Genomic DNA, 13072 nt, shown 5'->3' with positions numbered 1-13072 from the left:
GGCACCTTTCCCAGCCCGTGGCTTCCATCAGCTGGGGGTGCCTGTAGGCCTTGAGCCTGCAGGGGGAGAAGAGCAGCCGAGGTTTCCTGAAGGGACATCACGGCTTTGCCGTGGGAGTGGGAGCCTGGCTGATGAGGACCACCCTGTCCCCCACCCTCCCCTTGGGCTAGGCTGCACGGTGCGGCGAGTGGTCCACATCTCCCTGGGCGTCCTGGTGGCCTGGCTCAGCGTCCCCGTGGTCATCAACCTCCTAAGCTCCAGACAGGTCATGAACACCTCCTTCAACCCCCTCCGGATCGTCAACACCTACGGGGCATTTGGAAGGTACGGGCCAGGCATCCTGGCTGGGGCACTGGGCTCTGCCCTCCTGTCCATCCTGGCTCACTTTCGGGAGGCACGGGCTCATGGCATCACCCTCTCAGCTGGGGGAAGGCAGATACTGCGGATACAATGGCCGCCTCCGTCTCCCCCAGTATCACCAAGGAACGGACTGAGGTGATCCTGCAGGGCACAGCCAGTCCTAACGCCAGTGCGCCCGATGCAGTATGGGAAGATTATGAGTTCAAGTGCAAGCCAGGCGACCCCTGGAGGCGGCCATGCCTTCTCTCTCCATACCACTACCGCCTGGACTGGCTAATGTGGTTCGCAGCTTTTCAGGTAACAATGCCCCACCAAGATGCTCTGACCTGGAGCAAACTCCCCTTTACCCACAGATAAGCCCTGCATGCGTGCTCTTTGCAAAGGGTGCTCAGACTCCCACCAAGAGGGTCATCGAGGAGGGGGACCTCTCCTTAGAGGTGCATTCCACCCGAGGCACTGAGCAGGCCCTGCTTTGACCGAGACCTGCCTGGGAAAAGTTCCTGTGGATAGTTCCGCTCCCCCCAGGCCCAGGCCCAAGCCAGTCACACCTGAGGCCAGGGCAAATAGCCAGGTAGAAAACACAGCTGAGGGCTGGTCCAGGAGTGAGTGATCCCCGGGTGAGAACCCAGAAAGAACGTGAAGCAGGCAGATCCTGGAAGGTTGACGAGTGGACCCTCAGAGGAAACCCAATCCTGGCACAACTGACCATGCCATCCATACTCCAGCCAGGCTGTGGAGCACAGGGAAGTAGGGGATGTTCGGAGTGACCAGGCAGGGGCTACACCAGGACAGATGCCAGCTTGCTGGGGGGTGGCTGTCCCCATACTCCGACCTCATAAACACTGTCCTTCCAGACCTATGAACAGAATGAGTGGATCATCCACCTGGCGGGTAAGCTCCTAGCTGGTGACGCCGAAGCCCTGTCCCTCCTCGCCCTCAACCCCTTTGAGGGCAGGGCACCCCCCAGGTAAGAGTCTCCTTATTCCTTTCAGCCTGTGTTCAGTGAGCACTGTCCCCTAGTGCCTGAGTTGGGCACCCTGATACATGATGTGGAATTCAGTAGCAGCCAGAGACTAGGGGACTGAGCAGTCCTGAGCTGGCCCCATCCCTCCCCTGGGTCCTGCCCACCATTGATGCTGACAGAAAACACGTCCCTGTCTCTCCCTGGAGAAGCGTCAGGACAGCTGCACCTGGAGCTGCCCACAGCTGTCGGGGCTGTCAGGAGGGGCGCTGAGGGGCAGTGAGCAGCTGCAAGTGTGACGGTCCAGGCAAGGGAGCCGGCCAAGTGCCTCCCCACACTGCCTACTGTGGCACTGGGGGTGTGGGGACATGCCTCCCCAGGGACCGCCAGCCTCCCTCCCCTCCCCTCTGCCTCGCACCCTGCAGCCACCAGGAGATCTGAACTAGGCATACACCGAAGTGGATACACATCGCCAGGTTTGCCAGTGGCCAAATCTCTGGCGTAGAGCTGTGTCCTTCCAGACTCTGGAAAGCTTTTCACTGACCAACCTCCTGGCTATACTGTCTTGGGATGGTGCCCCACCTGCCAGGGATTGGTGGAAGGCCCAGGCTTAGGATGAGGTCTCCTGCTTCAGCTGGAGGCTCTGAGGAGTGGTCAAGTGTACCTTGTGGAAACAAAGCCTGCAGACAGATCTGTGGATGTGGAGATGCAAGTCCCGCTGCCTCTTGTGTGGCTCAGTAGTGAATTGATATTCACTATTGGTACATGTGCAAGTTGAAATACAGTTAGTGCCACAGAGCACGGCCCAGCAGAGGGGCCGGCCATCATCACACTCTGCTTGGTTGCAGAGCTGCACATGACCTCAGCCTGACCCCACTGCCAGCTGTGATTTTCTGAAATGGGTGGTGACACTGGAGTCTCCGTGGTGGGAGGATGGATCAGACACCTCCCTACCCTGCACCGAGCCTGGGTGCTGCCCATGAAATAAACACAGGAACTTTGAACAGTCAGGGGGGTCGGCTAGTGAGGGACCCCAGGACCCCAGCATCAACCTTCAAATAGCACCAGCTTGCCTTGCTTCCTGTCTGTGGAGATGAAACAGCAGCTGATGCCCAGAAAGGAGCCGCTGGCAAGACAGAAGCTACGGCGAGCCCGTCCTAATCCAGCCAGAGCCGCTGAGCAAATGGCCCCACCTCTCAGGAAGAGCCAGGAGCACATGGACTCCACTCTGAAAAAGGAGAGGCTACTCACTGAGCTGCTGGAAGGCCCTGTGGTGACCCAGAAACTCACCACAGCCAGCAGTGCCAGCCTGGTTTTGTGTCATCAGTGGGGGCCTTCGATCGCCACCTCTGCCTGGCAGTGCCAGCAGGCAAGGTAGAAAGTGTGGACCTCCAGCATGGAGTCAGAGGAAGTGGGGCAACAGAAGGGTTGAATGTGATTTGGGATCCCGACCCCCAAACCGTTCAAATCACCCCAAGAACCAGGGAGACATTGAACTGATGAGACAGAGCATATTCCGTGGATGACGACAGCTGAGTCTCCCCACAGCAGTCGTGAGGAGGTTAGAAACACAACGCCCACAAGAAGAGTCAGCAAAGAAGTAGAAGACTGGGGGAGAACCAAGCGAGACTCAGGACGACGGAGAGCAGAGGCCCTGGAGTGGAGCACTGGAGGAGGGGAGGAAGAATTGGAACGGGAAGGAGTCGTCGGCAGTGACCCATGTGGGTGACCAGCTGAGCACCTGAGTAGAGTGTGGGGCCTAGGACGGCAATGAGATCCAGGATGGGTGTCTGCCCCCCAGGCGAAGAGTCCTGCCTGGGGCTGGGAGGCATTAATGAAGAGTTCCCAAAGTTGTCAAAAGACACAGCCCTGAAAGGTCCGTAAACAAAGGGAACCCCAGATGGTCAATCTTGGAGGCACAGTAGACATCCAGAAACTGTAGGCAGTGAAGGGACTGAGCAGTCAGAGCCAGAGTCACCACCTTGCCACTGAGGGCCAAAGGACCCTGAGATCCAGATCTCACCAATCCAGAGAGGCTGGCTGACCAGAGAGCCCTGGGGATCCTGTTTCCCACCTCCCCGACACTGCGATTCCAAGTGCACACCACTACACTCGGTTTTGGTTTTCTAATGTGGTTTCTAGGGATCAAACACTGTACCTACCGATCTACGTCCCCAGCCCTCTAGAACAATCACTTGAAAAATGAAAAGAAAAGCTGGAGAGATGGCTCAGTGGTTCAGAGCACTGGCTGCTCTTGCAGAGGACCCGGGTTTGAGTCTCAGCACCCACACGGTGCCTCACAACCCTCTGTAACTCCAGTTCCGAAGCATCCAACACCCTCCTCTGGCCTCCTCGGCAACTGAAGCAGAAACCACAGGGGAACGATGCTCACAGGCTGCTCAGCTTGCTTTCTTCCACAACCCAGGACCACCTGCTTAAGAGTGGCACCTCGCAGTGTGCCGAGTGCCCAAATCCATCATTCGTCAAGAAAAGGCCCCCCCAGACACACCTGTAGGTCACTCTGATAGAGGCTAAAGTTGAAGTTCCTTCTTCCCAGGTGACTCCAGTTTCTGTCACATTGATAAAAACTAACCAGCAGAGTCATGTTCTAGAATGTTCCAGGGGTGGAACATTCCTCCTCAGTACCCTCACAGACATGCCAGGGAAAGCACAAGGACCTGGCTCTTTCCCAACCTCCCAGGCCCAACACTGGGCACCTGAGCCCTGTCCCAGGACCCCACCCCCAGCACACCACACCCCCTCTGGCTGTAACTAGTGTCCAGACCCTGCAACCCTAGACCTTCGACTGTTTCTTGAGAAGAAAATGAAAGCAAGAAGGCCAATTCAGAGAAGACGGAGTGAAGACATGACAGTGACCTTCCCAGAGGCTCTACATCCCTTCCCTCCCCAGCCTTGTGAAATGTAGGGTCAGGAGCCCCGACTCAGGAGAAGAGGGACTCTGTGGCAATCTCCAAGGCACAGCCTTACCCTCTCCATGCCCACCTGTGGAGTCCAGCGTGACTCTGCTCAGCACTACCCAGCCTCACCACAGCCCTGACCTCCATCAAGGACCCTTACTCAGGTTTACATACCAGAGGAAGGAAGGATGGCACCCCCACTCAGAACCAATGATGCCTCGAGACCCCACACACGAAAACACACGGCATGTCCCCTTGGTCCCGTCCCGGGCTCGCTGTGTCCTGGCCACACCCTAGTAGCACAAGTTGGAAAAGGTGAATCACAGAGACAGGGCATCACCTAGGGTCTCCCTCAAAGTCCTAGAACACAGTACATGCCGTCACTGGAGCCCAGATGTACCTGTTTGACATCCAAGATTTGTAACAGGCATGGGAAGGTTTTGCTCATGAGGCTGATGGGGCTCCACCCATGGATTGCAGGGACCTAGGGCCTGCCTTCTGGGGTGGAGGGGCCATGAGGAGCCTGGGGGAAGCGTGGAGACAGCAGACTGACGCATTTTCCCCTGCAGGTGGATCCGTGGAGAACATTACCGCTACCGGTTCAGCCTCCCCAGTGGCAAGCACGCTGCCCAGGGCAAGTGGTGGGTACGCAAGCGCATTGGCCCCTACTTCCCCCCACTCCGCCTTCAGGATTTGAAGGACTACTTTAGGACTCGGGAGTGGCCGCTGCCGAAACCCCATCCAGACAACACCCTGAAATAAAGACCAGAGACTAACTGCTTCTCTTCCTGTGCTTTCTGCTGTGGCCATGGGTCCCACACAGTGACCAGGTAACCCAAGGGTCCTGCCAAGAAGAGAATTGAAAAAGGTTGTGCTTCCATAAGTGCCAGCCTCATGCCTCTGTCCCTGTCACCTTGCTATCCCGTCTCTGTTATGGGGGGAAGCCCCATCATCCCCATGCTCTGCATATGGCCTCACAGTGGGGTCACATGGACACCAGGCACCCCCTTCAGCTCAGGGCACCATGTTTCCTCATCCTCCCCCCTCACAGGCCCACCCTGTCGTCTCCAGTACCACACTGCCACCTACATGGGCATCACAGGAGGCCACTGCCCATATCGGGATGGCAGTCACTTGGGGAGCCTTTCTTAGTCTCAGCTATGATAAGCAACCCCATAGATTGCTGAACCCCAGGGCTTCTCAGATTCCCTAACCTAGAGGCCAGTTCTCACCTAATCACATGCTCATAGTCAGGCCAATGGCCAGGTCTCCCTCACAGCACAAGATCACCTCAGCCATCTCCCTGAGAGAGAGAGGCTTGCTGTCCTCAGCCTGATCCCTCCCCAGGGCCCCTTACATACTACCTGGGCAGACACCCACAGAAACATGAAGTCATGGGTCCCTTGCACACTCCAGCATAAGAGTATTTGGAAAGCGTGGATAGAAACCGTCCTCAGCTTGTGGCCGTGGGTGATCTGCAGAGGGCCCAGCAAAGCTATATTGGTGGGGACCTTGGCCATAAGACTTGCCATAAGGGGGCTGGAGAGATGGCTCAGCGATTAAGAACACTGGATGCTCTTCCAGGGGACCCGGGTTCAATTCCCAGCATCCACATGGCAGCTCACAACTGTAACTCCAGTTTCACAGGATCTGACACCTTCACACAGACATACATGGCAGGTGAAACACCAATGCACATAACATAAAAATAAATTATTAAAAAAAAAAAAAGACCTGGCATAAGACTTCCCTTCTGAGTTGACAGAACTGCCCCGGCTCTCCAGCTACAAGGACAGCAGAGACTCTGGGAACACTTGCCCATCCCCCTTCTTCTTGTCAAGCATGGTGTCTGGAGCCCATGTTGCCCGCCCCTGGGCCACACTGCCGAGGATCCCAGAAGGGACAACAAAAAGGTTCAGCTGAGGAGGCTGGTCGAGGGGGGCACAAGTGCGGTCTGTACAGAGCACCCCCTCAGCCCGCCTGGGGGGTGGGGAGGGATGGCCAACCCAGGTGCAGACAGAGAGCCCGTGTTCCAGCTCCCAGGGAAACAGGGCCCCCTGTGTGTGTCCGGGACAGACAGGCCTCACAGCAATGGTACTGGAGCCAGCAAGTCTGCCATGACCACCACAGGAGTGACTGGCAGCCTGCAGCCTGGGCAGCCCTTCCTGGGGGTGTCCTGTCCACGTCCCAGGCGGGAGACATGGGGGAGGGGCTCTCAGCAGGGACACCAGCTGCTTGGGTAGTCTGGTGACCCGGTAAGTGGCACCTAGGTGCCTGCGTTGGGCCTCACCGTGAGGACTCCATGCCCTTACCAGGTTACCGGGAACACAATCTCAGGGCTCAGCAGGAGACACCTCGGGCCCCCAGATACACACTCCTGTGCGTTGGTCCAGACATGTGCCCCCTCCTTCCCAAGGATCCTGGGGGGTGGGGGGTGCAAGTCCAGCAGAGCTCAAAACAGTGTGTTAAGGCCTGTGGGGGGGGGGGGGCAGGAGCTCTAGCAGGGAGCCAGGCCCTGGGGCAGCCAGAATCCACCAGGATGCGTCTTGTAGGAGAGACAGGGTCTGACAGCCAGACTGCAATCAGGACAGGTAGGAGCTGGGCCCCGCTGGCCGCAGAATGTCATCTTCACCCAGAGTCCTGTGCTGTCTCCTGTGTCTGTTTGCTCACACGGTAGTCACACTGTATGACTCAGGGAGGATCACTGGCATCTTTTTTATTTTATTTTTTTGAGACAGGGGCTCTATGTAGACCAGGCTGACCTTGAACTCACGGTGCTGGGATTAAAGGTGTGTACCGCCATTCCCAGCTGCACCTTGATTTGCAGAGACCAACACTATCCCAAGGCCGGAGAAGCCCCTGTGGTATCTGCTGCCGTGAGTCACTCCGGAGGCGGGATGAGGACAGCAGTAGTGCCACTTGGAGTGTGGGAGATGGGGAGTGGCCACCTGGTGACGCCGGCACTCAATGTGGTATTAGTTCCTCGGGCAGCAGGAACCCAGGAGGGGTCACAGTAGACACGCTGGTGTGGCTGACGGTAGGCACCACTCCCTTCCCTTGGCAAGCACAGAGCAAGGCTTATCGCTGTCCCACAGACCCTGGTCACCATGGTGGCCTTGGGGACCCACCAAAGAGACTTGGCAGCTCTGACTGAAGGTGACTCACCTACTCAGGGAGACCTCTCACCCCAGGGTAGATGGTAGACTGGTAGTCTGTCACTAGATGTCGACTCACTAAAGATAACACAGGACCTGAGGCCCTGATGGTGACGGCAGTCACAGGTTTCTCCCTCATATATGTATAACCCCCCCATCCTACATACACCTCCAAAGCTCCCCTTCTGGAAGTTGGGGTGCCCCTAGCTCCATTAATAAATGAGCCTTATACCCCGCTGGGTCACTCCAGCCAGGAGTGACCTAAAGCCATCCTTGGAGAGCCCCATTTCCACCTGTGCCTTGGCTGCATCAGGGCCACAGGACCTTTGCACTGGATGTGCTATGCTCCCTGGTCATACTCCAGGTGGAGAGGGGTCTCATCCTTGTCTCTTAGTTCAGCAGGCATGCTATATGGGTCTACCAGGTCAACTGCAGCATGCAAAAGGACGTGCCCACCTGCCCCTGGCCACACTCCCTCCCTGGCCCTCTCCCTCCATGGAAGAACCCGAGGGAGAAAGACTTGGGCTGCTGAACAGTACTGTCTCATTAGGGCATGCTTCCTCACTTCTCTGCCCAGATCCTCACACCAGGGGAGTGGACAAGCGGCTGTGACTTGAGTAGTCCTGGCTTCGTTCAGTAGGATGTACAGAAGCTAGGGTAGAATCAGAGAGTATCCTAGCTGCTGGCGACCTGTTGGTGTATTAGAGTCACTCTACATAGCTTCCAAACACCAGGCATCATCAGCCTGGAGCTGGGCAGGGGCTCTGGGACGACAGAGGACAGTCATAGAGGACTCTACCTCCACCTGCTTGCCGACTCAGGCCCCCAAATCACCAGGCGCTGTCTCCCTGAGATGCCATGCTGGGCCTATTGGTCCCCTACCCGCCAGCAGCTCAGTGGGATCCACTCCTTCCCTCTCCATCATCCAGCAGAGGCGATGTGCCCTCATCACTCACTGGACGTAGGTCCCCAGCCAGCTGAGGCCAAGGGCTTTCCAGTCACCTGGGCTAGTAAATGTAACCAAGGAAGCATCCCCATTTACAGTACCACAGGATAGCAAGATGCCCGAAGGAAGCCGGCCAAGTGGGTGCCAGGTTCAGCAGAAACCGTAACATGCTGCTAAAAGGAATGGAAGACAACAGAGCGGTGTCAAGTCACCTGAAAATGTCACTTCCGGGATGACGGTGCTCCCCATAGTGGCTGAGTCACAATCTTGACACCGTCCCAGGAGTCTTTCTATAGAATCAGGAACCCTAGCTCCAGACTCAGTGGAGAACTGCAACTCACAGAATTGGTCTCCTGCTGGAAGATGTCTGGTAACATGCCTGCCACGCAGCATGAGGACCTGAGTTCGATCCCCCAGCACCCCCATAAACGGCAGGCTCCATGGTTGCTTGTCCTGGACAAATTGGTGAGCTTGTGGTTTAGTAAGAGACTCTACATCAAAAAACTAGGTTAATAGCAATCACAGAAGACATCAACTTCTGACTTCCACGTGTGTGCACACACAGACACAGAGACAGACAGACACACAATAAATTCTAAAATATAACTTTAAAAGATCAATTCCAGCTGGGCAGTGGTGGCGCACACCTTTAATCCCAGCACTCAGGAAGCAGAGTCAGGCGGATCTCTGTGAGTTTGAAGCCAGCCTGGTCTACAGAGAGAGATCCAAAACAGGCTCCAAAACTCCACAGAGAAACCCTGTCTCAAAAAACAAACAAACAAAAACAAAACAAACAAAAAAAACATCAATTCCAGGGGCTGGAGAAATGACTCAGTGGTTAACAGCACTGGCTGCTCTTGCAGAGGACCTGGGTTCAATTCCCAGCAACCACATGGAAGCTCACCACCATCTGTAACTCCAGTTCCAGGGGGTCCAATTCCCTCTTCTGGCCTCCTCAGGCATCAAGCATGCATGTGGTGCAGTTAACATGTATGCATGAAAAATACTCATACACATAAAATGTTTTTGTTTTCAAAAAGGTGAGCAGAGATGTGACTCGGGCAGAGTACTTGCCTGGAGTGCATGAGACCTTGGGTTCTATCCTCAGCACCAGGAGGAGGAGGAGGAGGAGGAGGAGGAGGAGGAGGAGAATATAGAAATGAATGGAGCTCCTAAACAAAAGAGCTAACACTAAAATCTCTTAAAATAATAAACAGAAATTTCATGATTGGTACCTTGTCCCTTCTTTGCTGAAAACGTGGGTTAGGGCCACACAGTGGCACTGCCCAGATCAGTAGCTCCATAGTGATGAATGGCAGGGCCGAGGGTGTGAAGCCAGAGCCAGCCATGACCACACATGAGGTCCCTCCTGAGCGGTCTCAAGAAAGACCAGGAACCGGTCTCTGGTACTGGTTGCTGAGGACACACAAGCGGTGAGTCCGTTGCAACCCCAGTATTGGAGACCCCCATGCCGCTCTACCAGTGCCCTGCCATTGGCCCACGTGCCACACTGCCTGCCCAGCCACTTCTGGGCCACAAAGCAAACAGCAGCAGGTGGGGTTTCCAGCAGGCAGCAGAGCTCAGCATTCATGAGATACTAGCAGCAGAGACCCAGCCCTGCATGTGGGGGAAGAGTGCCCTGTGCTGATACCACACAGTCACACCCAAGAGAGGGAAGAGCCCTGTGGGTACCAGGGAGGTGTCTGCAGACCCTGTGCCCCAGGCACTGTCCCTTCAGTCAGTGTCATGGGCCTGGTGCACGGGCTATCTCACCTCCCTCCGGGTATGCTTTGCCTGGGCTGGCCCACTGAGTATGCGCCAGGCTCACTCTTGTGCGTCTGCACCTGCACAGGTAGTCAGCATCCCAGTGTCCAGAGAGCAGGAGCTTTTATTCCAGCCCTGCTCCTGGGGTGGGGCCTGGGATGTCCAGAACGGCCTCAGCATCCTCGGCTGCTGCACAAAACACACTTGAGGCTTTCTCGACTGGCAGCTCGTGCGGGTTGATGCAGGATGGCCCGTCCCCTCTCACTCAGGTTTGGATGTTGGGTGGTAGTGCCATACTCCTTTAATCTCAGCAGAGGCAGGCGGATCTCTGTGAGTTCGAGGCCAGCCTGGTCTATAGGGTGAGTTCCAGGACAGCCAGGGCTATGCAGAGAAACTCTGTCTCAAAGGAAAAAAAAAAAAACAAATAGGTTTGGGCCATAGCAGAGCCTGCCTCTGCCTACGGTACCACATGCTTCCTGACCTAGCCAGTGTCTCCTTAGGCCTTCCCCACAGTGATCTGGCACACTGCAAGCCCCTCACCACAACCACATGCTGAAGTAAAGCCAAAGGCTCCTTCTGAACAAAAGAAAGGATGGGGTACTCCACTCCAAGAAAAAAAAAAAGATCCTAAAACCCAGGAAGATGACGCAGGCTCTGGAGAAGACACCCTGACCTAGTGAGAGCCAAGGGAGAGGGACACTGACCTTGGTGTCAGGACCTCCTCAGGGCTGATGTCAGTGGCCAGACCAGTGAAGCCAGGCCGGTTCTTTGAAACAATCATGGGACCATGAAACAGTACCATGGGACCCATGGCCACGATCGTCTGGGGTAAAGAGAGACACAGCCTACCATGAAGGACAGATGTGATCAGGCTGGTGATTCAGTGCTGTGACCACAGCGACCTGGGACACTAAAGGGGGGGGGGGCTCCCTGGATAATTTTAGCAAGACCTTGTCCCGGATTTAAAAAACAAAACACTAAAAGGTCTGAGGCTGTAGGTGAGTGGTAAAGCACTCACTGCCATGCACCAGACCCTGGGTTCAGTCCACTGCCACCACCACCCAGAAGAGAGAAAGAGACATTACTTCGGATCACTTAGGCTGAGCCCAAGTAGGCACAGGAGGAGACAGAGGCCGCTGGGTCTCTGGCCACATTTCACCACTCCCCACGGCCACTTGGAAGTTCTCTTTGTGGAAACTGCCCACTGTTGGCCAGCTGTCTTACCTGTGTTTCAATTCACTGTAAGAACGTCGATCAGCCAGTCATGGTGGCTGACATCGTCAACCACAGCACTTTGGAGGCAGAGAAAAGAGAGCGAGAGACAGATGAGACAGAGAGAGACAGAAAGGCATGTTTTTTAGACATTCAGTGTTAAATCTGCATTTATCATGAAATAAAGAACATCAGGTGGATGTTTGTTTTCCAATGAGAACATATAAGAACTGTGAGGAAAATCGTCCTGTGGCGGCCATGGTGGTCCAGGAGCCACGTGATTTTCCCGATGATGCTAGCTACTGTTGCTCTTACTGGTCATCCCTTCCTCCCGCCTCCTTCCCTTTCTGCTCCTTGGGAAACTGGAGGTAGGAATGAGGTGGCTGGGGAGCAGCCTCCAACTGGAGCCCCCTCTGCCTGACCCTCCCAGGTCGTTTCCCTCCTGGTGCAGCACCCTGGCTCTGTTCTGGGGCTGAAGTTTGCTGAAGTCCATGCTGGGTCCTTGGTGCCCACTCACATCTTTGAGTGAGTGGGGCAGGGGGAGGGGCAGGGTGTCTACCTGGCCCATATGAAAGCCAGGAAATCTGCCACCTACTCAGCGGGGCCTGAGGCTCAGCGAGGTGGCTGTCCTTAGCCGAGGTCGTGAATCCCTCCTGGCTCTGCCACCAGCACCTGGGCTGCCAGGGGCACTGGTGCCAGCCATGCAGCTGGGCCTTCTGTGGTGAGCGACATTTGCATCTCAATGATGGGGATTCATCTTTAAGGAGCCAGCTGTCCGGCTGGGGAGGGGGGAGCCTAATTCCTTCCCCAGGGGGCCAGGGGCCCTATCAAGTGGCTGCAGCTCCCCACTCAGCTCCCACTCCCGGCTCAGGTCAAGAAAATGCAAAACAGTGGTGGACCAGCTGTATCCCTGTCCCTGTCCCTGCCCCACCCCACACGGTGGCTGCACAGCTGCAGGCTGGCTCCATCCCTGTCTGGGTACAGTTCCCTTTTGTACCCTGGCAAAGGTGGACAGCTCAAGTCAGAGGTCAGGGTGAGGGTGGGCCCCGGTCACAGCGCGGTCCCTCACAGAGGCTTCCTCACCCGCTGGCCATCGGCTATGATCTAGATCTCTCTCTCTAATGTCCATCCACTCCAGAGACAATGCCACTGTAGAGAGTTGAATAGTGTCCCCAAATTCATCCCAACCAAGGCCCCCAGAATGTGACCTTTGAAAATAGGGTCTTTGCAGATTTAATTGAAGGTCGTATGCTCTGTAGCTCCCCAGGGTTGGGGTGGCCCTTTTGTTCCCATGTTCATTTGTTTATCTGTGAGAGAATTGAGACCGGCTTTTATTATGCAGCCTGCATGGCTTCAAACTCGCAGCAATCCTCCTGCCTCTGCCTCCTGAGTGCTGGGATTACAAGCAAGTGTCACCAAGCCCAGCTTCAAGTCTGGCCAGCCTCTCCCAGACCTCACCTGCCCCAGAAGGAGGGTGAAATGGAACGCCCACCATCCACCTTCAATCAAGAAACAAATGATGGGCAGGTGGCATGGGCCCCTTCCCAGGAGGGAGACAGGACAGCAACCAGGGAGAGATTAAGGAAGGGGACAAGGCAGGGAACAGGATGGGACACCAGGAACACTGTGCTGATGACACACACCCATCTCCGGAGCCAGAGCACAGGCACTCTGATGGCTAGTTTTATGTCTACTTGATACAAGCCAGAGTCATCAGAAGAGAGCGCCTCAATTGAGAAAATGCCTCCACAAGACT

At 55.7% G+C, this 13072-nt stretch overlaps 1 protein-coding gene across 2 annotated transcripts in view; it reads left to right on the top strand.

The window, feature by feature from the left end:
* Positions 1-5016, top strand: part of Lmf1 (lipase maturation factor 1) — a 93334-nt gene extending 88318 nt beyond the window's left edge. For both annotated transcript variants that reach the window (XM_028854579.2, XM_028854578.2), the window contains exons 8-11: positions 171-324; positions 474-657; positions 1215-1327; positions 4809-5016. In XM_028854579.2, the coding sequence (XP_028710412.1) occupies positions 171-324; positions 474-657; positions 1215-1327; positions 4809-5001 (644 nt within the window). In that variant the 3' untranslated portion in view covers positions 5002-5016. The remainder of the gene's footprint in view (positions 1-170; positions 325-473; positions 658-1214; positions 1328-4808) is intronic.
* Positions 5017-13072: the final 8056 nt, after the last annotated feature.

The sequence above is a fragment of the Peromyscus leucopus genome, chromosome 8b, assembly GCF_004664715.2.
Source record: "Peromyscus leucopus breed LL Stock chromosome 8b, UCI_PerLeu_2.1, whole genome shotgun sequence".
NCBI lineage: Eukaryota > Metazoa > Chordata > Mammalia > Rodentia > Cricetidae > Peromyscus > Peromyscus leucopus.
The sequence above is the reverse complement of the archived record's forward strand: the minus strand, read 5'-3'. Positions and strand labels throughout refer to the sequence as shown.